The 26,417-nt window shown below is 53.7% G+C and overlaps 1 protein-coding gene and 2 long non-coding RNA genes across 5 annotated transcripts in view; 2 read left to right on the top strand and 1 right to left on the bottom strand.

The window, feature by feature from the left end:
• Nucleotides 1–22,918, bottom strand: part of MYLK4 (myosin light chain kinase family member 4) — a 74,021-nt gene extending 51,103 nt beyond the window's left edge. The window contains exons 1-2 of one of the 3 annotated variants that reach the window (XM_019986219.2): nt 22,274–22,918; nt 20,688–20,942 (exon numbers count right to left, since the gene is read on the bottom strand). In XM_019986219.2, coding sequence (XP_019841778.2) covers nt 20,688–20,840 — 153 coding nt within the window. In that variant the 5' untranslated portion in view covers nt 20,841–20,942; nt 22,274–22,918. Of the gene's footprint in view, nt 1–16,608; nt 16,750–20,687; nt 20,943–22,273 lie in introns of those variants that run through there. The other 2 variants (XM_019986218.2, XM_019986220.2) reach the window with 2 other exon arrangements.
• On the top strand, nt 8,563–12,979 carry LOC139179135 (uncharacterized). The gene is made up of 2 exons (XR_011563558.1): nt 8,563–8,680; nt 9,573–12,979. It is a non-coding gene; the product is annotated as an uncharacterized lncRNA (long non-coding RNA).
• Nucleotides 16,808–19,340, top strand: LOC139179134 (uncharacterized). The gene is made up of 3 exons (XR_011563557.1): nt 16,808–16,934; nt 17,325–17,447; nt 18,094–19,340. It is a non-coding gene; the product is annotated as an uncharacterized lncRNA (long non-coding RNA).
• Nucleotides 22,919–26,417: the final 3,499 nt, after the last annotated feature.

The raw sequence follows: 26,417 nt of genomic DNA, 5'->3' as shown, positions 1-26,417 counted from the left end.
AGTGTAAGAACCCCCGGTTGCTAATGAAATATTTAAAGACCCAGGACAGGGATGCTCTGTCCTGTTTAATACAGAGGAGGCTCTTACCACACACCCCAATACCCTGGGGTTTCTCTATTTGCCAGGGGAAAAAATAGAATTTATGCACCTTAAAAAAATATGAAGTGAAAAATTATCCATTAGCACAGCAAAGACCCATTTCCAGGAAACAGGTTTTTAAAGAGAATTCCTGACGTCCTGAGGTTGAGCCGGGAGGTGCCATGACTTTGAACGTGGACCATGAAAGAGCCACTGTGTCCAGGTGCGGCTCAGGCCCGCCTCGTCTCATCGTTAAGGGAGGCTGGTTAAGCCTCTGGTTGTGATCCAAGAATATCCTGGCAGTTAGCATCCTGCATGAAAATTTATAAACCACGAAAGACCTTTTCTCACAGAAAAGTTAATTCAGGCTGGATGGCCTGAAAAAAAAAAAAAAGCTATTTAAAAGGGGTAGTCATCAGAAGTGGTTATGTGGAAAACTAGAGGTAAGTAATGCTTTTTACTCCCCTAAAACGTACTAAAAATATAGCAACAGTAATTTCAGAAGGAGGGGAAGTGGCACCAAGTGTATTTCATTTCTAAGAAGTCCCAGGAATGAGGCCTGGAACCACCAGAATTAACTTTCAGGGCTGATAAAACACAGGCAGGGCTGTGAGCAGGAAGTCGGAGCTGGGGGAGGTGCCCCCACCTTGGTATCAGGCTCCGGGCAGCCCTGAGGTTCCCGCTCTCTCGGCCTGGCCGGGCCGGTCAGCAAGGGTGTCTTCTCCTCTCCTGACGCCTGCCTCCCTCTTCACTCCGAGCCTTAATTATTGAGCGCCTCCTGAATGCCAGCATGTCAGGTGAGAGCCGAGACGCCACTTGCTCCGGGGGACCTCCCCAGTGCCCCCAGACTAGGCAACCCCCCTACACCCGCTCCGCTCTCAGCCCTCCACGCCCCTTCCTCGCCGGCCTGCTCCCTAAGACTGAGGGCAGAGGGGAGCCGGGCGTACATGTCGCCCACCCTGCACTCCCGCTGCGTGCTCAGAGAGTAGCGGGGCAAAAGCCGGATTCCGTGAGTCCAGCTTCACGGACCCAGTGTCTCTTCTATTCCAAATGGACCTGGAGACTTGGCTCTGAACTGAGCATTAAGGGGACTGGCCAAGAAGAGAAGCAGCAGCAAAGACTGAGTGGCCGTCGCAATGGCTGGCTGGGGCCCACCCCTCGCTGCAGCGAGGGGTTGGTGGACACCCACCTGCACCTGGGCTGACCCTGCTCTGCTCACCCAAGTGAGACCTGAGACAGCCCTAAAGGGGCCCGCCTGCAGGCACGGCCCAGACACTCAGCCCGAGCACGGAGAACCTCCGGCCCCAGGAACCAAGCTGGGACTGCCCATCTGGTTTTCCTCCTGATCCAGACAGCCTGACATTTCAACCTCAGCTAAACGATGATCTTTTAGACGGAGCCGCAGTGTCACGCATCTGCGGCGCTGAGCGCTTTCCGCGCAGACTGGGCGCACCTGCGCGCCAGTCCCCAGGAGGGCAGCATCACCAACGCCCAGGTCACCCTCAGCGCATGTGGGCGCCGGGGTGGCTGACAGCTAGCACGCTGGGCTCTGCAAACTGCACTTCTTTGTCCTCCTCGCTGGAGCCCAGCGGGAATGGTTCTTGGGAGGCATTTAGCAAAGGCTTCCACTCGGCCTGAGTGGAGCCTGTGAGTCTCTGCACTTCTGGTCACAGACCGCTGGGCCACCCCGTCCAGAGCATCTGTCTGAGCTGGGTCCTGGCCTTGACGGAGTTCACCACCAGCTCCAAAGGGCACCCCCCGCCCCGCCTGCAGGTTCTGCTGTTCTGTGCGGGCCGTGCTGAGGGAAGCCCAAACGCCACTGGTGTCCAGGTTGGCGTGGGACCGGCACTCTGGGAGGGAAGCAGAGGCTGTCACTCGGGCCCCAGAGCTGGAAACGGGGAGGGTTTGCAGGAATGGCCACAGGGACTGCCCCAGCCTTCATGTCCGCTCCAGAGGCCTCACGCTGCAGAAGCCAGGCCTTCTCTCCACCTGGTCTTCGATGTTCCTCCCAAACATTCCTCCGCCGCCACCTCCCCTGACCCGCTGTCCACGGGTGCCCTCTCCAGCTATTTGTGGACACGTGTAGGGCCCAGAGCGCTCAGGTTGGATTTCATTCAGTCTCTCAAGTCGATTCATGGAAGATCCGCTTCAGTGTAATTCTCCACAGAGACAGGCCCGTCCACCTGCTTGGACACAGGGTGACCCGACCGCTGGCTCTTCCTTAAACCTTGTGTAACATCTTCCTTCTGCAAAGATTCTTAATCTGTTGATTTTATCATCATGAATCCTCTTTTGCTACCCAACTAACGGCACAAAATGTTTACGTCAGCAACTAACACAAAGGTAAGGGAGCTGTGGTGGCGGTGGGGACACGCACCCGAAGCCGGCGCCCCACGCCCCCCACGCCCCACGCCTCCCACGCCCCACGCCTCCCACGCAGCCACGATCCCCAGAGACCCAGTGGAGACACGCACCCGAAGCCGGCGCCCCACGCCCCCCACGCCCCACGCCCCCCACGCCCCACGATCCCCAGAGACCCAGTGGAGACACGCACCCGAAGCCGGCGCCCCACGCCCCCCACGCCCCACGCCCCCCACGCCCCACGATCCCCAGAGACCCAGTGGAGACACGCACCCGAAGCCGGCGCCCCACGCAACCACGCCCCACGCCTCCCACGTCCCACGATCCCCAGAGACCCAGTGGGGACACGCACCCGAAGCCGGCGCCCCACGCCCCCCACGTCCCACGATCCCCAGAGACCCAGTGGAGACGCACCCGAAGCCGGCGCCCCACGCAACCACGCCCCACGCCTCCCACGCCCCACGATCCCCAGAGACCCAGTGGGGACACGCACCCGAAGCCGGCGCCCCACGCCCCCCACGTCCCACGATCCCCAGAGACCCAGTGGAGACACGCACCCGAAGCCGGTGCCCCACGCAACCACGCCCCACGCCTCCCACGTCCCACGATCCCCAGAGACCCAGTGGGGACACGCACCCGAAGCCGGCGCCCCACGCCCCCCACGTCCCACGATCCCCAGAGACCCAGTGGAGACACGCACCCGAAGCCGGCGCCCCACGCCCCCCACGTCCCATGATCCCCAGAGACCCAGTGGAGACACGCACCCGAAGCCGGCGCCCCACGCAACCACGCCCCACGCCTCCCACGCCCCATGATCCCCAGAGACCCAGTGGGGACACGCACCCGAAGCTGGCGCCCCACGCCCCCCACGTCCCACGATCCCCAGAGACCCAGTGGAGACACGCACCCGAAGCCGGCGCCCCACGCAACCACGCCCCAAGCCTCCCACGCCCCACGATCCCCAGAGACCCAGTGGGGACACGCACCCGAAGCCGGCGCCCCACGCCCCCCACGTCCCACGATCCCCAGAGACCCAGTGGAGACACGCACCCGAAGCCGGCGCCCCACGCAACCACGCCCCACGCCTCCCACGTCCCACGATCCCCAGAGACCCAGTGGGGACACGCACCCGAAGCCGGCGCCCCACGCCCCCCACGTCCCACGATCCCCAGAGACCCAGTGGAGACACGCACCCGAAGCCGGCGCCCCACGCCCCCCACGTCCCACGATCCCCAGAGACCCAGTGGAGACACGCACCCGAAGCCGGCGACCCACGCCTCCCACGTCCCACGATCCCCAGAGACCCAGTGGAGACACGCACCCAAAGCCGGCGTCCCACGCCTCCCACGTCCCACGCCTCCCACGCAACCACGATCCCCAGAGACCCAGTGGAGACACGCACCCGAAGCCAGCGTCCCATGCCTCCCACGTCCCACGCCTCCCACGCAACCACGATCCCCAGAGACCCAGTGGAGACACGCACCCGAAGCCGGCATCCCACGCCTCCCACGTCCCACGCCTCCCACGCAGCCACGATCCCCAGAGACCCAGTGGAGACACGCACCCGAAGCCGGCGCCCCACGCCTCCCACGTCCCACGCCTCCCACGCAGCCACGATCCCCAGAGACCCAGTGGAGACACGCACCCGAAGCCGGCGTCCCACGCCTCCCACGTCCCACGCCTCCCACGCAACCACGATCCCCAGAGACCCAGTGGAGACACGCACCCGAAGCCGGCGTCCCACGCCTCCCACGTCCCACGCCTCCCACGCAGCCACGATCCCCAGAGACCCAGTGGAGACACGCACCCGAAGCCGGCATCCCACGCCTCCCACGTCCCACGCCTCCCACGCAGCCACGATCCCCAGAGACCCAGTGGAGACACGCACCCGAAGCCGGCGTCCCACGCCTCCCACGTCCCACGCCTCCCACGCAGCCACGATCCCCAGAGACCCAGTGGAGACACGCACCCGAAGCCGGCGTCCCACGCCTCCCACGTCCCACGCCTCCCACGCAGCCACGATCCCCAGAGACCCAGTGGAGACACGCACCCGAAGCCGGCGTCCCACGCCTCCCACGTCCCACGCCTCCCACGCAGCCACGATCCCCAGAGACCCAGTGGAGACACGCACCCGAAGCCGGCGTCCCACGCCTCCCACGTCCCACGCCTCCCACGCAACCACGATCCCCAGAGACCCAGTGGAGACACGCACCCGAAGCCGGCGTCCCACGCAACCACGATCCCCAGAGACCCAGTGGAGACACGCACCCAAAGCCGGCGTCCCACGACTCCCACGTCCCACGACTCCCACGCAACCACGATCCCCAGAGACCCAGTGGAGACACGCACCCGAAGCCGGCGTCCCACGCCTCCCACGTCCCACGCCTCCCACGCAGCCACGATCCCCAGAGACCCAGTGGAGACACGCACCCGAAGCCGGCGTCCCACGCCTCCCACGTCCCACGCCTCCCACGCAGCCACGATCCCCAGAGACCCAGTGGAGACACGCACCCGAAGCCGGCATCCCACGCCTCCCACGTCCCACGCCTCCCACGCAGCCACGATCCCCAGAGACCCAGTGGAGACACGCACCCGAAGCCGGCGTCCCACGCCTCCCACGTCCCACGCCTCCCACGCAGCCACGATCCCCAGAGACCCAGTGGAGACACGCACCCGAAGCTGGCATCCCACGCCTCCCACGTCCCACGCCTCCCACGCAGCCACGATCCCCAGAGACCCAGTGGAGACACGCACCCAAAGCCGGCGTCCCACGACTCCCACGTCCCACGACTCCCACGCAGCCACGATCCCCAGAGACCCAGTGGAGATACGCACCCAAAGCCGGCGTCCCACGACTCCCACGCAACCACGATCCCCAGAGACCCAGTGGAGACACGCACCCAAAGCCGGCGTCCCACGCCTCCCACGCAACCACGATCCCCAGAGACCCAGTGGAGAGACGCACACAAAGCCGGCGTCCCCACGCCTCCCACGCAACCACGATCCCCAGAGACCCAGTGGAGAGACGCACACAAAGCCGGCGTCCCCACGCCTCCCACGCAACCACGATCCCCAGAGACCCAGTGGAGAGACGCACACAAAGCCGGCGTCCCACGACTCCCACGTCCCACGACTCCCACGCAACCACAATCCCCAGAGACCCAGTGGAGATATGCACACAAAGCCAGCGTCCCACGACTCCCACACAACCACGATCCCCAGAGACCCAGTGGAGATATGCACACAAAGCCAGCGTCCCACGACTCCCACACAACCACGATCCCCAGAGACCCAGTGGAGATATGCACACAAAGCCAGCGTCCCACGACTCCCACGCAACCACGATCCCCAGAGACCCAGTGGATATATGTACACAAAGCCAGCGTCCCACGACTCCCACGCAACCACGATCCCCAGAGACCCAGTGGAGAGACGCACACAAAGCCAGCATCCCACGACTCCCACGCAACCACGATCCCCAGAGACCCAGCGAGCACGCGGAGGGCAAGAAACTCGATGACAGCAGCCAGCACTCACCTGTTCCTCAGAACCAAGAGCCCTCTGACATGCGTGCTGTGCTCAGCCTTAATTAAGGAGACGTCAGGGGTCACAAGACTAACTTGATTAGAAGAGATGCATGATGAGTGCACATCACACACAGAGACCAAATATTTCAAGTATCATATATGTTCTACGGCCTAACCAACCCCCAGCAGAGACACATCATTATCTTTTCAGTTGGCAGTGGGTGTCCTCTGGTGCCAGCTAGCCCAGAGAGGGAAGGAGAGTCAGCTGGACTGGAATCAGGTGGGGTCCCTAGGGCACATGGGGTCCCTGAGGAGCCCCAGAGAGCGTTAGAGGCACAGGTCCCTCATGGGGAGTCTGGCGCTGTGGTTCCAGGGGCCTGGGGTTGGAATACCCACCATGTACAGGCAATTCTCATCTGCAGGAGTTTGGGAAATGCTGCCCTGGGACTTCCCAGGAGGGGCTAGTGATAAAGAGCCCACCTGCCAGTGCAGGAGATATAAGAGATGCAGCTTCAATCCCTGAGTCAGGAAGATCCCCTAGAGGAGGAAGCAGCAACCCACTCCAATCTTCTTGCCCAGAGAATTGCTTGGACAGAGGAGTCTGGCGGGCTATAGTCCATGGGGTTACAAAGAGTCGAGCATGACTTAAGCAACTTAGCACACATGCCCTGGATGAGCAAATATCAGAGAGCCACACACATGCTCAGAGTCAAGGTCACTTGTCCAATGTGAGGGGCGGAACCCAGGCGGACTCCGGAGCTCCAGACACAGGGACCTTCCCCCCAACCCTGGGAGCTTCGGGAGCAGGGCCTCCCTGAATAGACGCCCTGGATCCAGCCGCCTCCCACAAGATGCTATGCCTACACGCTAGAAGGGCCTCCGTCACTAGAAGGGCCTCACAGATGATCCCTTTTCTCAGTTAGATCACCTGCTGCCTTGTGGACAAGGGCTGACCAAGGAATTTCCATAACGCAGCAGCTCGTCAGGGACCCTGCCTTTCAAAAGGGCCAGGAACTTGGGGTCCATCTGGAGAGGACCAGTGACCTCACGGGGAGGCAGGCCACGCCCAGCACCTCACATGTCCCTCCCACAGCTGATCTAACTGGGAGGCAGGCCACGCCCAGCACCTCGCATGTCCCTCCCGCAGCTTATCTCACGGGGAGGCAGGCCACGCCCAGCACCTCGCATGCCCCTCCCGCAGCTGATCTAACTGGGAGGCAGGCCACGCCCAGCACCTCGCATGCCCCTCCCGCAGCTGATCTAACTGGGAGGCAGGCCACGCCCAGCACCTCGCATGTCCCTCCCGCAGCTGATCTCACTGGCCCTAGTACTAGTTTTGTGTTTTGTCTGCCTGAGAAATCTAATGGAAAGAACTATTCTTAGACCTATTTATTTTATCAAGGAAAATATGTTCTTAAAATGTTCAAGAAAGGATATTGTCTGGTTCCCAAGAAATAGCCTGACAACCCCCTGGAAAGATGTACACACTAAATACACACACGCCCACACGCACACATGCATGTACACGCGTGCACACAAGTGTTGTGCGTGTGTGTGTGCGCATGTGTGTGATGAAGGCCATCCCTCGGGGCTCAGACAATAAAGAGTCTGCCTGTAGTGAGGAAGACTCAGGTTCGACCCCTGGGTCAGGAAGATCCCCTGGAGAAGGGAATGGCAACCCCCTCCAGTATTATTGCTTGGAGAATTCCACGGACAGCAGAGCCTGGCGGGCTACAGTCCATGGGGTCGCAAAGAGACAGACGTGACTGAGCGACTAACGCTTTCACATGCCTGTAACACGCAAGCGTGTATTCACAACCGTGGTAGCGATTGTTTTCCTGCCAGGAAGTTTTTTACAGTAAACGTGAATGAACCCTTCATCCGTCAACTGCAGGAGGCAGTGAATATTCTACTGCTTTTTACCCTTCGATGAGTACAGGAGTCACCAATGGACCTTGTTAAAATGCAGATTCTTCCCCAGCAGGTCTGGGAGGGACCTGACCGTCTGCACCTCTAACCAGCTCACAGGCGACGCTGGCAAGCCATGGACCACCCTTTGAGTAACAAGGTTCTGGTCTGTGGTGAATGACCATCTTCATCACACAGAAAACGATGACTGTTAAAGATCAGAATACCTCAGAGAAACAAATAAAAACCATGTTCAAATAAACTTATTCTTTCTTGGAAAATTAATCTCAAAACAGACTTCAGAATCTATACAATGCCTCTTGGCCATGACTGTAAACAATGTTCCCTGGATTTTGTGAGAGCATTTTCAGAATACAGGCTGGTAGACAAATTTCTATTTGAGAGAAGGAGGCAGCAGGTCAGCGGGGCGATGCTCTGATCTGTGTGTCAGGTCACGCTGACTCCCAAGGCCACCCTGCCCGCATCAAGATGAGTAAAACACACTCAAGCACATCCTCGTGGGACTCTTGGGGAAAATTCCCCCATCGATATTATTCCAGATATCCTGCTCTTTGGAGGTTGGCCCTGCCCGTGACTTTGTTTGAAGAGTTGAAATAAGTATATTAATAATTATCCTAACGTCTAAGGTTTAAAGTACGAAACAGTCCCTAAACCGTGTTAGGAATAACTAGAACACAAACAGATTGGACCCGCGTGACGCAGGTGCCGTGAAAGGCACGACGGACTAGAGCAGGCTCCCCCGGGGAAGAGGCCCCAGTTTTTCAGGAGCAGAGGCCAAACCCAAGGTAATTACCAGAAAGGGCATCAGAACCGCCCGCACACTTGGCACAGGGCACACAGCGCCCCGGAAGGGCGATGCGGGAGGCTGGATTAGAGCCAACCGCGGTGGGCTTGAATCTGGCCCTGAAGGACAGAAGGACCCGCAAGGGCCCAGGAGAGGAGAGAGAATGAGGCAACATGCAGTGCAAGGCCTCCAAGCCCGTTCCCAGGGACTGGGAAGGACTTCCCGGGCGGAGAGAGAGGAGAGGAGAGGAGGAGAGTCCCTCGGGAAGGCGGACGGTGGGGCTCTCGGCAGGAGAGCAGTCAGACCCCAGGGGGGAAGCCAGCTCCGCGGACAACGCCCACCCACGTGTGGTCTGTGAGCCTCTCTCCACAGCAAGCTCTGTGTAGCCTGCTTTAGACAACAGCAAGCCTTTGGGGGCGGTACTCTTGACCCCAGATGAGGAAGCAGGTGAAAGGCTGGGCAATACGCTCAGTGTCATAGAGGCAGCACAGGGGACGTGAAATCCACGCTTGTGGTCTCACACCAGTCTGTGCGCACAGCAACCACGGCTCACCTCGCACTTTCTCACTAAGTACAGTGTGTGTAAAGCGCCTGCGGAAATACCGAGCAGCACGGTGAAAGCGGGACAAGCTGGTCCCTGGATCGTCCACCTTCCCTGTCTATCGTCCACCAGCTAAAGGTAGTGGAAAGTCAGATCCATTCAAGAGTCCAGACTTATGACTACAGTTAATAAACTACAGACTATAAAAACTGTTATGTATTATACAACAAAGAAATTAAATATCTTAGGTACGCTGACACACAGCATTTAGCTTATAATTTTACAGCCTTATTATATGTTTGAGAAAATCATTAGTTCCAGTGTTTTGTTTCCTGGCTTCTCCTCTGCCCAGGAATCAGTGGCTGAGAACAGGCGGACGGCAGCCTCAAGACACTGGTTTTGACAACTGGAAGCTGCAGCCACTGTGGGAAAGAGCACGGAGGTTTCTCAGAAAACTAAAAATATAGCACCAGACAATCTTTCAATCCCACTCCTGGATATATATCCAAAGAAAACAAAAACACAAACCCAGAAAGACACGCGCACTCCAGCCTTCTCTGGAGCACTGCTTCCAGCAGCCAGGGTATGGAGCTAAGGGAAGAGCCCATTAACAGACCAATGGATAAAGATGCCGTGTGTGTGTGTGTGTGTGTGTGTGTGTGTGATAAAGATGCCGCGCGTGTGTGTGTGTGTGTGTGTGTGATAAAGATGCCGTGTGTGTGTGTGTGTGCGTGTGTTTATGCAGTGGAATATTACTCAGCCTTAAAAAAGAATGAGATGATATCATGTAAAACAACATGTAAATATCATGTAAAAGAGCAAACCTAGACAGCGTTCGCTGAGTGGAATACTGTATGATACCACTTACATGTAGGATCTAAAACATTGTATGAACGAATGCACAAGCCAAACTGAAAGAGACTCCCAGACGTAGACATGGAAAGCAAACCAGCGGCCACGAAACGGGAGAGAGAAGGGCGGGCTGCACGTAGGGGTGTGGGGTTAACAGACGCGAAGCGCGGTGTACAGAATGGACCAGCAATGAGGACGCACCACACAGCACGGGAATAAAGCCACGACTTTGTAACAACTTTAAACGGAAATAGGAAAATATTGAATCACTGTGTTGTACTCCTGAAATCAATATAATATTGCAAATCAGCTATACCTCAATTAATGAATTATTTAAACAATTTTTAAAACCCAGTTGGAAGGACAAGCCAAAAGTGCTCTGACCCCACGGCAGGACTGCGGTAACTTTTGCAGCTTCTTCCCACAGGAGGTCACTGTGACATCAGTTCCAGAAAAGAGCCTCAATTTGCTGAGAAAAAGAAACAAGCCCTTTCTTTCAATCTGTCTACCCAGCCTGGCTGTGTTTGCATCAGGGAGGAGAGCAACTGACCAAACAGCAAAGGTGAGAAGCACATCCGATAACGTGAAGAAGATATAAGCTGTCCTTGGAAAATTCGTCAGAGGTGGTTTTCAAATACTTAATGCTTGATTTCTGAAAACTAAATCCAGTTAAATGGTCTGCGAGTTAAATTCCAGTGAAGCGTTTGGACACAACTTAGCGACTGAACGGCAACACCAAACGGCCTACAAATGAACCTCGTTGCCCGTTCCATGTGTGGGGCTAACTAATCCATCCAGACAGAGCATCGTGGCACAGAGCTGTAACTTTGGGTGACTGGCCTCACTGACCCTCGGTTTACTCATCTATAAAACAGCAACTACACAGCTTCACAGGACCACTGTAAGGATTGACCGGGATGAAGAGCTGAGCACGGAGCCCGGAACACAGGAAACAGCACAAATGCTGGAGATCACGGCCGTCAGAGCCGATGGCGGTGGTGCCCACAAGGTCCACGGAGCCAGTGATGCCGTCCAGCCGTCTCATCCTGCGCTGCCCCCTCCTCCTCCGGCCCTCAGTCTCTCCCAGCATCAGGGTCTTTTCCAGTGAGCAGGCTTTTCACATCAGGCAGCCGTGAGTAAAATACAAACACAGCCTTACAAGTGCAGAAACTTGCTTCTATTATCCTGTCAACTCATCATGCTCATCCTAGAAGCTTGGGAAGAAACAAGACCTTACTCGTGTCATCATCCATTTTTAAATTTTGAAATAACTAGAAGCCCTCGAGGGTTCTACAGGAAGACCCCATCATAAGCCCCTCTGTGTAAGCATGCTGAGCTGCAGGCTCTGTGAGCCCTTTAAATAAACGACCCCGTTTCATCAAACTCTGCCTCCTCTTCACTCAGTGGGTGCTCGGAGATTCTTCACTGAGCAAATAAGCATAGAATTCAGGCACAAAGTGAATATTTAAGTGAATATTTCAGCTCTGACACAGGTAATCAGATGCATTCTTATTCCTGCTTCACCGAGTAAATTCTTAAGGAACCTGGCTCTTTAGAAAACAGAAACTAAAGCTTTCTGTTGTGTCTGAGTGTCTGGTGGGGAAACACGCCACGGTTGCTAGGACACGCTGGTGCCAGGCCTGATTTTGTGCAGAGGTGCTGCAGTCTTACTCATCACTGCCTTGATGTCATCAGTGCAAGAGTCAAAGCAGCGGAAAAGGCAAAAATTTTAGAACAGAAGAGAAAACAGTTTTGACCATGCAGACTTCCAAAAGAGTCTTAGGGTCCCCCAGGGGGGCCAGGGACCTCGTTGTGAGAACTGCTTGGTCCCAGGACAGACGGAGCTGGTCAGCGTAGACTCATCACGTGTTTCCCTGGCCTGTTCCAGCCTTCCCTTCTCTGGGCCCTTTGGGAACACCCCTCGTTAGGGTGGAGGCTGGACGGTCATCATGTTGAGCATCTTCTGAGCCCTCTCCTGAGAACCCAAGGGGCCTGAGAGACTCGGGAGTCTGGGCCTGCACAGGCTCTGAGAGCTTACACCTCCTGCTGCTGCCTCCGTCCTGCCCCTGGTGCCCGAGGGAGCTCCAACCCCTTTCAGATCGGGGAACCGTCCTGCAAACCATACAAACGCTGGACTCAAAGACGCCCAGGCTGGACGCGGCCCCGGAACTGACAGGTGCCCTGGGCCAGGCCCGGGCGGAGCGGCCCCTGCCAGTGCCCATTGTCTGCCGGTCAGGTGTCCACAGTCAACTGTCTGGCGCACCTGCACGCTGCCAGCGCCAAACAGATCAGAGCTGGGCTTGGAATCGCACGGCTGAAAGGGGACGCGCCATCATACAGCTTCTGCGCTGTTCAGAAGGGAGAGCCATTTCTCTGGGACGCAGAAAAAAAATACATTCATGAATTAAAATCTTGTCTTCATAGTTAATCTCTATACTTAGCCCCACCTTAATTTTAAGCCCCCTGTTCTGTTTTGTTCAGTCGCTCCGTCACGTCTGACTCTTTGTGACCAGATGGACTGCCGCACACCAGGCTTCCTTGCCCCTCAGTGTCTACTGGAGCTTGCCCAAGTTCATGTCCATTGAGTCGGTGACGCCATCCACCTAATAGGGCCCACGTGGGGCCTCACTGATAAGATGGCTCATGATGTTGACCTCGCAAACGAAGAATAAAACCACAGTGATCCTTGAGACTGAACAGATTGCCCAAACGACATTCTCTCATTGGCGCCTACCTTCTAAAGCTGCGAGACCACCAGATTCCAGACCTCCCACTACATGACCATCCCTTCCGAGAATTTTTCACTGGCGGGGTATAAGAAAGACCCCATCAGAAAGGGAGGACACAGGTTCTCCTTAAGGGCCAGTCACCCTCTCGTTTCCCTCTAATAAATTTCCTTTTCTTGCCTGACTGCCTGGCTCGGTTTTTTTCTCTGCACTCGCCGTGTACCGACCATCTCATCAGCTAAGCCCTAAATGGTGCACAAAGCACAGTAACAGGAAGGGTGGCGTCCGTGTTCTCCACTCACGTTTGCAAGGCAAAGCCTACAAGCTGAAGGTCTACTAGACAACCCGGAGACTGGGCTCACACACCCCTCACTGCCAGTCTGCTCTCTGCCTCTCTCTAGAACTTCCTGACACCTGGTCACAGACTGGAGCATCGGCCTGCCTGTCACGACCCCAGCCTTGTTGCTCAGACTCCCAGCTCCCAGCTTGAGGCCTGGGGGGTCATTTCCAGTGCAGGAGCCTAAAGAACAGGGGAGTCAGGAAGAGGTGGCACCAAAGCCAGAGGCCGGGGTCCAGGACAGGTCAGCCACCCTGTGAGGGGCCTGCGAGACCCAGGGCCTGCCTCACGGCTGCTGGCTGCATCCACATGGGAACTTGGTAGCGAGCTTGCCAAGGGCTGCCCAGCCACTTGTGAAGAAGGCTGCCCTCAGAGAAAGACCTGCAGCAGCTGACCTCCAAGGTCTGTGCTTCCCGGCCCCCTGACCCCGCAACCATCATGGAAATGCCACAGTGACCTGTGCTCCCCGGGACCCCGGGGGGACGAAGCCAGAGCCACGCTCACAGGGCAGCCCTGGGCTGGGTCTGTCGCTTCTGCACCGTCAGTGGACTAACCAGCCCGTGTCTCTCCCTGACCAAAGCTGTAACTGAGGGTGCAGGTCACCCACACACAGCTGGAAATGCCGGGGGTCTATCACCCTGCAGTGGAGAAGGCAATGGCACCCCACTGCAGTACTCTTGCCTGGAAAACCCCATGGACGGAGGAGCCTGGTAGGCTGCAGTCCATGGGGTAGCTAAGAGTCAGACATGACTGAGCAACTTCACTTTCCACTTTCAGGCATCGGAGAAGGAAATGGCAACCCACTCCAGGGTTCTTGCCTGGAGAATCCCAGGAACGCGGGAGCCTGGTAGGAGGCCGTCTATGGGATGGCACAGAGTGGGACACGACTGAAGTGACTTAGCAGCAGCATCACCCTGCAGAAGGCCCTGGTGTGACAGGAGGCAGAGGATCGTGCCCCCTTCTCACCCTCTGAGGCCCTCCTGCCCAGCGGTGCAGCCATCAGGGGTCCCCGCTCCCCATCCCTGAGTGCACCCCTAGGACACCCCCAGCACCCCACATGCACGCCCACCTCGGCCCCACTGTCTGCCGGGACCTCAGTGACAGGTGGAGAACCAGCGAGGGGCGCCAGGTGAACCTGACCTGGCAGTTTCCTATGCATCTGCATTCAGGGGGACACTTTGGGCTTCTTCGCTTGCCACCACTGTCTGCTTATCACTCCCTGTCTTTGTTATCATTGCTATGTTTTGAGCAGAAATTTCAAAATAAAGCCCAAAGTGCCCAACGGCCCAGGCGGAAGACTTGGACACGGCACCCCGAGGCCAGTGTCCAGTGGTGACATGAAGTCACCTCTTTACTAGAAGCTTGGGGTGATGTGGGGGTTGTAAACTAGAAACCATTTTCAAATTTATTTATGTGTGTTACTGTGTATTTGAAAATCTAGAATAAGCACATCGAAACTGTGATTCCACTCTGTTCTTGCTTTTGCTAAATATTTTTAACGACTTGATGTGTGAAAATATTATATTAACTAACAGGAGTAAAAGTAATGTGTAGATGTAGCAAAAATCATGAAGGGAGTGTGAGAAAAATTGGTCTGGGAAACCCCGATAGACAAACGTGCTTTTTACAGTCGTCATGTCTTAGGTAAGTGGATCGGGACACAGTTTGGTCAACTGTATCTAGAAATTTCATTATCCATATGCTCATCATTTTCTAACAGAATCACAGGCTTGATTTGCAATGTTTGTAAATTTTACTACTTTGATTTAACTTTTAGAGAGAGAAAATAAGACTTTTTTTTCCCTATTCCACCAAATGACATAAAACGATCACAGTTTCAACGATTCTGAGAACCCAAATGACACGGATATAGACTGGGAGTCTCAGAATCCCACCCGAGCAGAGATGTGCTCCCAGGGTGTCGGGAGGCCTTCCACGGTTTTACCTCTTCAGTGAAGACTGACGTCCAGATGGCATTCTCTGACACCCTGGAAAGGGAGTTCCTAAAACTGCTCTTGTAGACACTCTTAAGACAAGAGGTCGCCCGCATTTCCAAATAACCATTCACAATGGAAAAGAGAAGAGGGTATATTGTAAAACCTAATTTAAGAGACATTTTCCTTACTGTTAGAAAGTTACAACGACATTTTATAAAAGACACACACCAGAGCACTCCTAATGAGCTCAGCTCCCTGCCGGCCCCTCCTTCGGGACACACCTGGGGACCACCGCTCAGAGCCAGGGGAGGGGCCATTCTTTACCGTGCGTCCCCTATAGACAGAAGTCTATTGCAGGCACAGGCACGTATCAGCCAACTCCCCCGGAGCGTGTGTGCAACAGCCGAACACATCCGGGCTTGGGCAGCAGTGACAGGAACACTCGTCCTGTCGGCTCCCCGGAGAGGCGCAGGGCCCCGCGGGGACCTGGCTCCTCGAGTTCCGGGCTCTCCGAGCACCACCCAGATGCAGAGCTGGTGGTTTCTTGTTGAATAAGACAGATATCTACATGCCGGCATAGACACATGTCAGCCAACTCCCCGGGAGAGACTTTTAACCATAAATTCACGCATTTTCAGTGGGGGCCAAATCCAAAGAGGCAAAAATTACTTCTTTGGGAGAAGTGAAGAAAATCGTACTGTTTCCGTGCACAAAGCATAGAACCACCTGCAATACACACACGGGTATAGAGTGCGTCTGGGACAGCATGATTTCAAGGAAGGGGCTTGACTAAGCAGAAAAAAGCCAGAAGTCCCTGCGGTGGGGGAGATGGCGATAAGCAGCTCTGCTGACAACCACTTCCGGTAGGAAAAGCAACTCAGAACACCTCCTAGAGTATTTGCTAAACTGCCTCCTTTATCCTAAAAATAACTCATTCTATGCTAATTGATGAAAGAATTAAATAAGTAGGAAGAATTGATTTCCCAGATACAATACTCTCTCTTGGGAAGCGCTAAAATCTTTAGAATCTGAATTCTTTCTCTTACTTCAAAATTCTCCTGTTTTCCTGACTGAAGCCCATTCTGAGAGCAGCTGTGGCCTCCCAGGAAAGGCAGGGAGGGGCAGAGGTCCCAAGGAAAAGGCATGGAGGCCATCTGTGCTCGGGAGCTTGCTCAGAAGAGGCGGCCACTCTTCTGCAGACACTTCTTAGCAAGGGGAAAGGACGCTGTGCTTTGGTGCCACTTTATCTCCCTCAGTTACATAAGAAGTAGAAGAGGACACGCTGACATTATTTTTAGCTCTCACAGACAAAAATAGAACGCCAGCTTTCATACACGTCAGGAATGACTGCCTCCAGGTTCCCCGAAAGTTGGTGGAGACTTGGAGATGTTGACAAGGGCTGCATACCTCTCCTGATCCCACCCCTGCAGGGCGGCCTTCCCGGGGGAGGACAAGGCAGGACATGCATTCCGTCTGCCGGGGCGAGCCCGTTCCCCGGCCAGAAACACTCAGCCAGGACAGCAGCCACGTTACTACCTGGGTGTCCTCAAGAGCAGGCGCCTGTCGGTGACCTCCGCGGGTCATCACGGACCGGAGCACACGCCAGAGGACGGGAGACGAGAGAAGGCACAGGCTACCTGCAATCCAAACGCCTTTTCTTCTGAGTGACAAGTCCATCCTGCCCTTCCCCCCCTGACCCTGCACGAGCTCGTTTCCAGGCAGAACTCTGCTCCGGGCAGGAAGCGGTGCTGAGCGGCGGGGTCTGCGGGACCCCGCGGTGACGGTTCCAGTTACACCATCAACGGCTAATCTGCCTCTTTAAAAGGAAAAATATGATGGCCCGGGTGACAGATCGGAAACAGGTGCAGGGTAGAGGGAGGCCGGCTGGCAGCGAGTGACACTGTGGAGAGCACGCTAGTCTCCCGTTCAAGGACGATAGGCACCAGGGAAACGGGGCCGCGGCCAGGGAGCTTTTTCCTGCCACGCGGGCGAGGGGCACGGGGTGGGCGGGAGGGGGCGCACGGCTTCAAACATCACAAACCCTCCGCCCGCAGCTGCGTTATTTTGAGATCCAAGTTATAATCGCGGTGACCACCGCTGATAGTACAATTTCACCGCGGTGAGGCAGGAAGGGCCGCCTGCTATTGAATGCGCCGACTGCCATCGCAACAGGGAGACCCAGGCTTTGTCCCAATCCGCTCTGCCTACTCACATCCTGATCATAAATACTTTGTTTTGTTTGGTCTTCGCAGCATTTGTGCCCAGTGGTTCAGCATTCCGGGAGCTGTGACCCACCCCCCACCTCCGCACGGTCCCTTCCTCCCTGGGGACCGTGCCTGTTGGGGGAGCAGGGGCTGAGGACCAGAGGACAGGAGGTGAGCACACACAAGTCTGAGCAGAAAAAGCAGGGTGCGTAGAGCCAGTGGGGCAGCAGAGGGGGCAGAAAACCGCAGGGGAGAACGGACTCAGGTTGCTGAGAACAGGAGCTCCTTGGTCTTCCACTGGGAAAAAAGAATGTGTGTGTGCGTGTGTGTGTGTTTGCGTGTATCAGACAGCAAGTCAGATCTGAGGGAAATACAGCATGGTGGTTATTTATACGGGTAACAGAACAACAGAAGAGGAAACGCTGGATCTGACTGTGTGAAATTCCGCTAATCACAGTTATGAGAGTCGTTACCACTCCGAGTCAACGACGCACACGGTAGCTATTAGACCATGACTCACACGTGCCACGTCCCTCATTTAAGTTTCACTTTGTTTCAACACCGTATTGTGTGGTTTTCCAGCTGGTTTATCGTAGTCTATCTGCTCTGTGCTAAGTCGCTTCAGTCACATCTAACTCTGCGACCCCATGGATCATGGCCCTCCAGCCTCCTCTGTCCATGGAATTCTCCAGGCGAGAATACTGGAGTGCATTCAGGGAGCCACTCCAGAGCTGCAGCCACCCACAGGAGAGCTGCGCCCTCCGCCAGGGAATCTCCCGACCCAGAGCCTGAACCCGCATCTCTTCGTCTCCTGCAGGCTCTTTACCACCAGTGCCGCCTGGGAAGCCCAGTGTTTCCGCCACAAGCTTTTAGAATTCTACACTTCTTAGGCGATTTTGAACAGTATGTAGAATATAAGAGAATATAAGAAAAGCCTTTCAAAAACAATCAGAAGGGAGGTTGGAAAGCACAAGGAACAAAACACAGCACAAAAGTAGAAAATGTGGTGTCCTATCAATTCAAAAAAATCAGAGGAAGAGAGGAAGAGAGGCAAAAGTAAAGCCAGAAGAGGAAAAATGAGTGACGGAGAAACCTGGTTAGGAGCAGGAAAAGAATCTGAGCTACGCTGAACTGTGTCGAAGGATGTAAGTTGTGGAACGCGCAGTTTGTCTCTTCAGGCGAGAAAAGACTCTTCTAGAAAGAGCTTGTGCTTCAGGCCTTCCAAGCAGTGTGCCTGTCACCAGAGCGCCTGCAATGCAGAGTAAATTCTCCTCAGGGCAGCGCAGTGAGGGTTCCTACTATGATTAGCTGTGCTAATCTTCCTAAAGAGAGAAGGGATGAAGAGACAGAGGAGAGGTGGAGAGAGTCATGGTGGGCATGTTTGTATGGTCCCTGGAGAGAAAGGCCCGGGATTGTGAAGATTTCCTGTGGCCCCAGCAGGAGATGGAGACGTGTCAGCCCAGCTCCGTCTGCATTCCTGACGACATCCGAGCCGCTGGAAGGCCCTCTCCTCCCAGCCCTGCCAAGGCCTGCTGGCCGCCCGGGCACCCGCTCACCGGGCCAGCGAGGGCCCCGGGGCCTGTGGCCTTGGCAGACACGGCAAGGAGAAGGGCTCTGTGCCTCCCGTCCAGGCCCGTCCGTCCCCCGCAGGGCGAGGGAGAGACAGGGAGATTTACTGCCGACACCTCTGGGCCCTGAGCCACTCGGCGAGAAACTGAATGGGACACGTGGCGGTTCCTCCCCACCTTCCTCGCGGCCGTGACCGCCGGGCGCAGGCGCCGCCAGACATCAGACCCATCACACAGGACCTTCTGTCAGGACCGCAGGGCCAGCATCCTCAGGCGTTCCCTCAGAAGTGTCCTAAAGCATTTCACTTCCCACTCACTCGATTTCTCTGGAGCAGATCATCACCAAAACTCCCTGAAAATCTTCGTGTTTCCACCTAGCACCATCTTGCCTGCTTACAAAACTTGTATCACAGAACTTGGCGAAAAAGCATCCTGGAAACCTAATCAAACTCATAAAAACTATACAAATCATTTTTTTTTAACTTTACATAATTGTATTAGTTTTGCCAAATATCAAAATAAAATAAAATTAAAAAAAAAAAAGAACTTTGAAAAAAAAAAAAAACTATACAAATCATTGGTTGTTTCAAAGTTAGCCTATAAGAATACTTTGTCCCCCTGTTCCACAGAAATTACTGAACAGAAAAGGAAACCCTTCTGATTATTCATTTGCATCACAAGCAGCCCGAATGAGGAAGTCCTCGGATCTGACTTCAGTTTTGCCGAGGAAGTGTCTTCTTGGTGTATGCGGGACAAGATGTTAGCCCACAGGGGAAGGGCAGTCTCCAAACACCACTCTCAGCCCGACTCGTTCCCCCTAGCCAGCAAGGTCTATCTCTCTGTACTCACAGAGAAAAGACTCCTCCCCTCTTCATACCTAACAGCTGTGCTCCACCATCTGTTGTACCATTAGAAATGCCCTTCCTACCTGGACAGGGTTTTTCAGAACAGAAGCTGGACGAAGAGGAAAGTGAAAGTAAAGTCGCTCAGTCGTGTCTGACTCTTTGCGACCCCTTGGCCTGCAGCCTCCCAGGCTCCTCTGTCAGCGATATTCTCCAGGCAAGAACCCTGGAGTGGGTCGCCATGCCCTCCCCCAGGGGATCTTCCCGACCCAGGGGAATGCAGGGCACACTTAAACAGGCCTGTTTGTTCTGCAAACGTTCTCGGAGCCTGTTTGGTACCATGAGCAGGAGAGCAGGCGAGGTGGGTGACATGGGGTCCCGACCTTGAGGAGGGTGGCGGGCAGGGTGACAAACAAGTTCCAGGTGAGGCCCCCTCCAGGCAGGAGGGAGGGGGAGGGGACCCAGGGGGCCGAGCAGGGGACAGAGCCCGCCGGTCCACTCCCGAGGACACCCCTCACCGTGACGGAGCCGGTGCTGGGTGCTTGGCACACAGGGCATCCACTGCTCAGAGCGGCAGCCCCCATGCTCAGCGAGGGACCTCCCGAAGAGCCGGCTGCCAGGACGGGGCCTGCCGCCAGTCTGTCGCCAGCGGCCACTGTCGACAGCCCTGACCCCTACTCCGTGGGGACCTCGGGGTCCTGAGGGAACTGGAAACGTCTGCAGAGCAGCTGTGGCCTTCACGTGCTTCTCCAGATTGCATGCCCAAACCAGCCCTCCTAAGAAACTGCGCTTCCACACGACCCTCGTGACCCACCATGGTGGCACCCACAGGGAGAGCTGTACATTCAAAGGCCTCCCAGTGGCTACCGCACCCACCTGGAGGCACACCTCCAGGGAACGAAGCGCGGGTTTGCCTGTTCCTAGAGCTTCCTTAATTCTACACCAGTGATGACACACAGAATCTGAAAACCGTCCGACAGATGGGGACGGGCGTGGCTTACCTGGTTCTTTCCAGATCTCGAATTTTGTTCACCAGAACTTTCTTCCAGAAAGCACTTCTCCACCTCCTCCATGCACTGGAAAAAGGCCATCTTCTCCAGCTGGTCACTGCAGTAACACACGTTGATTCCTTCCAGCCTCTTCACTGTTAGCATCTTGGTGGTGAGTCCAAGGAAGTCCGTGTCTGGAGCGTGGTCTCTGCCCCCTCGGTCTCTGATTTGTGAATGAGGACACAGTCATCACGACTCTTCTCTCCACTGCAAGGGGGAGAGACAGAGCTCCCATCACCCAGACACACGTTTGACTCTTTGGGAAAATGTACAGCGGGAAGTTTGAGGTTGCTTCTATCTTAACTAGAGAAAGGGCCCCAAATGAGGAAGAGAAATGCAAATATTAACTTGAGTTTCACACGTTGGAACTTTGAAAGGAAAAAGCTTTCTCTCCCTTCTTTTTCCTACAAAAGCAAATAGTGAGAAGCAACTTGAGCATCACGGGGCGGCTGATGGCCCCCTCACTGCCTCAGAGAAGATCTAGGCTAAGCGTCCGGTTTAAGGAGACAGTCTCTTCGGGTTTAACTGGCTTGCTGGCCTTGCCCCTCTGGCCCTGGACAAGGACATGGGAAGGGCATGCTGCGTGAGGAATGGGCCCCCTGGCCTCCCCTGGGGATTCTGCCCCCTCGGGGGAGTGGTCTCACCAAATGCGCCATTTTCAGAGCCTTTTGCTGCCTACATCTTAAAATGTTTATTTTTAAAAGAATTTGGCTTCCTAACAGTCCTCTCACATAGGCGAGATTCCCAGACACTCTTCTCTGCGTCATTAGCAGCTGAGCACCGAAGATTTCACACCCTACATACACTTACACTTCACTGAAGATTTCACACACTAGATACACTTACAAGTGTTACAACTAGTAACACTTACACTATTACTTACAAACGAAGTAATAGGCTCATTACTGCTCCGATACTAAAGCCCCACAAGGGTGTCTGTATCCACGCATCTCCTGACCATTTCGGGGAGCTGATGCAAATTTGTGGCTGGTTCCCTCCGGAGGCCCCCTGTTGGAGATTTTCTGGAAATTGCTTCTTCCTGCTTTTTCTCAATTTGAAATCCTCTGTAATTATCCCCACAAAACTTCATCTTTCATTTTCTCAACTCCTTTAGTATAATAAAATGATACTTTGAAATTCTAAATTATTTAAAATCCAATGCTCTACATAATTCTACTGAACCGTAGAAAGACCATAAACTTATTCACACTAAAATGTGAACAGGATCAACCAGAGCTCTGTGAAATATACTACAGACCATCATTAGTGTTCTTACAAGTTGCCCTGAAAAAATCTGTTATTATAATAAGAATTTCACAGCTACGTCTAAGACAAACTATAACTAAAATCTAATACATCATTGTAGAAGGTGCTCAAATTGGCTCAGGAAGCCACATAAAAATTAGCACATTAAAACAAAAGCTTGGGTCCAAGATACAAAAATTTTGCAGAGAACTATTAAACATTAAGTTCTGCCTGGAGTTTGATAAAACTTGCTATGTAAGACAACATAGAAAGAAAGAAAATAGAGTTATTACCATTTATAAGAGGACATGCTGGGGTCCAGACCACTCCAAGCGTCGAGCACAAGTTTCAGCAGATAAAGGGGAGTTTGCAGAGTTCAGAAAGACTACTCAACCCCCTGGTAAAGGTCTTGCCTTGCGATCAGAGTAAGTCTTCTGAAAAGACAAGTGTCCACTCCGGGAGGAAGTAGCCTCTCTCTCAAATGCCACTTTGAGCCCCTGTTTAAACTCAGATGGTCCTTGATCTCATGTTGCTCAGCTGTTGCCTTCTTAGTCAGATGGGGAAGAATATTAATTTTAGACACCAGGCTTTTCAAAGCCGATGGCTCCATTTCAGAGGTCAGGTAAGGAGAGGACGCACCACAACGGTGGATGAAATATCACCTTCACCTTCTTGTCGCGTCACGGTGGCAGCAGCCTCAGGACGACAGAGCTGCGTTTGTCTTTGCCATCTCACGCCCCGCTCTGCCGCCCTTTTCGGTCTTGGCATCTCGAGCACGTTCCCAGATGGAGGGTTCAAGCGTGGGAAGCCCACCTTTTTGGCCCACCTTACACTTTGAACACATCCCACTACAATAGGAGAGAGCTTCTGCCAGCAAAAGCACCAGACAGTTTTAAGCTTCTCAGTGCTTAAGATTATTTGCAACATCTCCAGCTATTTACAGCTCCAGGGAAAGTTCAAAGGCACAGGCGTGCGGGGGAGTTACAAAGAACAGGAGTGAGGTTTCACAAACTCTCCCTGCAAACAACACTCTGCCTCTCCCCGTCTTCAGCCAAGAAAAGGGAATCCAGTGCCAACAAACCACCTGCCTGCTCCCAACAGCAGGGGATTCCTAGACTTACTGAAGTTGCGTAAAACCTCGATTCCCCAAAAAATAAAACTGATACCGGTGATCCTACAGTCCTTCCATTTTCGTCTTTCAGAGCCTTTGCCGACCCCCCTCTCTCCACCCCAACCCATCTCTAGTGGCCTCTTGCTTTTCAAAGATTTAAGTTCTTATCTTTAATTCAGATCCGTGTTTTCCATATTAAATAAGAATACATTTTCATTTTGAATAGAATATAAAAATTATATAAAATCTTTTTAAAAGCCAAACTTTGGATATTTCTCTAGGACCAGAGAACTTTGCTCTTCAGGCAGAGTAACTTCACAATATTCTGTGTTTGTGAAAGATAGATTACGTGACAGAATAGAAAAGACTGAACTGACTTGAGGTTATCAGTTTCCTCAGAGTAATTAAACTGTGAAGTACGGATAAGGTGACAAATCCCCACACCCAGAGAAAGCCAGGTGAGTGGCCTTCGGCTAATTTGATGGCATTCTCTCCCTGGTGGCTCAGATGGTAAAGAATCTGTCTGCATTGCAGGATACCTAGGTTTGATCCCTGCGTCAGGAAGATCCCCTGGAGGAGGGCATGGCAACCCACTCCAGTGTTCTTGCCCTGGAGATCCCACGGACAGAAGAGCCTGGCAGGCTGCAAAGAGTCGCACATGACTTAGTGACTAAACAACAGCAAAAACAAATACTTTATTCAGGCTTCATGAGTTCCTCCCTGATGTCCCTTTTCCACGTTGGAATCTCATCCAGGACTTTATACTCATTTAGATCCACCGGGATTTACGATGGATTGGATGTGAGGAGTGAAAGGAAGCCAGAAGGCAAGGATGACTCTCCACGTTTTTTCCTGAGCATGTGGAGGAGGGAGCTGAGGTTGGTGGTGATGGAGACGTGACTTTGGGGGGAGTCAGGCCCTCCGTGTTTGACAGGCCTGTTAGATATCTGAATTGCATAAGTTGTGAGACAGAAACCTGGACTTCAGGGGAGAGGTCCCAGTCGCAGACATGAAGTTATCACAGGCAGACAGTTTCATGCACAATATGTATTCAATACACATCTGTTGATTGATCACTAGTTCAGTTCAGTTCAGTTGCTCAGTTGTGTCCAGCTCTTTGCGACCCCATGAACCGCAGCACACCAGGCCTCCCTGTCCATCACCAACTCCTGGAGTCTACTCTAACTCATGTCCATTGAGTCAGTGATGCCATCCAACCATCTCATCCTCTGTCGTCCCCTTCTCCTCCTGCCCTCAATCTTTCCCAACATCAGGATCTTTTCAAATGAGTCAGCTCTTCACATCAGGTGACCAAAATACCAGAGTTCACTAGAGAGAAGGTTTTTAACTGTGCCTCACTGTCCTAGTAATGGCACCGCACTCCAGTACTCTTGCCTGGAAAATTCCATGGGCAGAGGAGCCTGGTAGGCTGCAGTCCATGGGGTCTCGAAGAGTCGGACACGACTGAGTGACTTCACTTTCACTTTTCACTTTCATGCATTGGAGAAGGAAATGGCAACCCACTCCAGTGTTCTTGCCTGAAGAATCCCAGGAACAGAGGAGCCTAGTGGGCTGCCATCTATGGGGTTGCACAGAGTCGGACATGACTGAAGCGACTTAGCAGCAGCAGCAGCAACTGACCTAAAGGAAAAGTCAACTGAAAGGACTGCTCTCAGGCTGCTTGTCTTCTGAAGTTAAGCAGCAGCAGCGCCGAGCACAAGCAGCCTGGCACGATGCTGACCACCAAGACAAACAGGCAGAGCAGGCACACCCGCTGGGGCCTCCCCGCCTCACCCCCCCAAAGTCCAGGAGCCGAGCGTCTGTACAGATGGCACGAGTGGAAAACCTCACAGGAGAGGTAGAGACAGCTCCAGACACTTCCCCTGGATTTGCCTCTTATTTTGGAGCCACAAATCTTTTATAGAAATACTAATCTAAGGTAAAGAATCCTCCTGCAACGCGGGAGATCTGGGTTCAATCCCTGGGTCGGGAAGATCCCCTGGAGAAGGAATGGAAACCCACTCCAGTATTCTTGCCTGGAGAATTCCATGAACAGAGGAGCCTGGCGGGCTACAGTCCAAGGGGTCACAAAAGAGTCAGACACGACTGAGCAGCTAACACTTTCACTTTCTTCAACCTTAGAAAACGTCATTCCACAGAGCCATAGAAATTGCGATTGCTTTCAATGCACATTGACCAGCAAGAGAGTGTGCCGTCATGGGAGCCGGCGAGGCAGGCATCGCCAGAGACTCTGTGTGCTGGCTGGTGCAAAGACAGCCTGGGCAGTGCTGGTAGCTCCTGCACCTGCTCGGCATCCTGAGGCCCCAGAACAGCAAGGCTCTTGCATGTGTACACACAGGAGTGCAGCCATCTTCATAAATATCAAAATGCAAAGAAAGGCCCCCCGCGATCTACACAGCTATTAAACTTTCCTTTCAAAAAGCATCATTGACTATGATCCAGGAAAGCAAAAATTGATACACTGTACTCACCAAAATTCAAAATTTGCTCCTCAACAGACACCATTGGAAAATGGAAAAACAAGCTCCAGACTTGGAGAAAATACTGTGAAACCATATATTTGATAAAAGACTCATATCCTGACACAGGCTCTTACAAATCAACAATATGAAGACAACCCAATTCTAAAAATGGACAAGAGATTTGAAGGACATCTTATAAAAGAAAATATATAATAGTTAATACACACACACAAATGCTCAAAAATCTGTCATTAGAGGGATGCAAATTAAAATCACAAGGAAATAACATTTCATACCCACTAGTAGAGCTATAATAAAAAGACAGATGCAGGAAGACGTTGGTGAGGATGTGGGATAACTGGAGCTCTCAACACCCATGTTGGAGGAAATGCAAAATGATTCAGGTCTTAGGAAGTAGGTTGGCAGTTTGTTAAAGTTATTCTCCATCTGACCTAACAATTCTTCTCCCAGGCATCTACCCAAGAGAAATGAAAACACGTGAACACACAAAGCCTTGCGTGCAAATGTTCAGCAGTGTCATTCACAGCAGCCAAAAACTAGAAACAGTCCAGTGTCCAGCAGCGGATTCAGTGAATGGAGAAAAGTACTCCATGTAGCCATTCAAATGCAATACTACTCAACAGTAGAAGTGAATGCAGCACTAACCCTGGCTACACTGTGCTAAGTGAAGAGAGTCAGAAAGACAGACTGAAACTTCCCTTTTGTATGAAATGTCCAGAAAAGGCAAATCTGTAGACACAGGAAGCAGATTCGAGTTGCCTCGGGCTGAGAGTAGGAACAAGGATGAACTGTAAGCAAAATCTACTCAGGTGACGGAAACGT

Source organism: Bos indicus, chromosome 23, assembly GCF_029378745.1.
Source record: "Bos indicus isolate NIAB-ARS_2022 breed Sahiwal x Tharparkar chromosome 23, NIAB-ARS_B.indTharparkar_mat_pri_1.0, whole genome shotgun sequence".
NCBI lineage: Eukaryota > Metazoa > Chordata > Mammalia > Artiodactyla > Bovidae > Bos > Bos indicus.
Note: the sequence above shows the minus strand (reverse complement) of the source record. Positions and strands in the feature narration are given on the sequence as shown.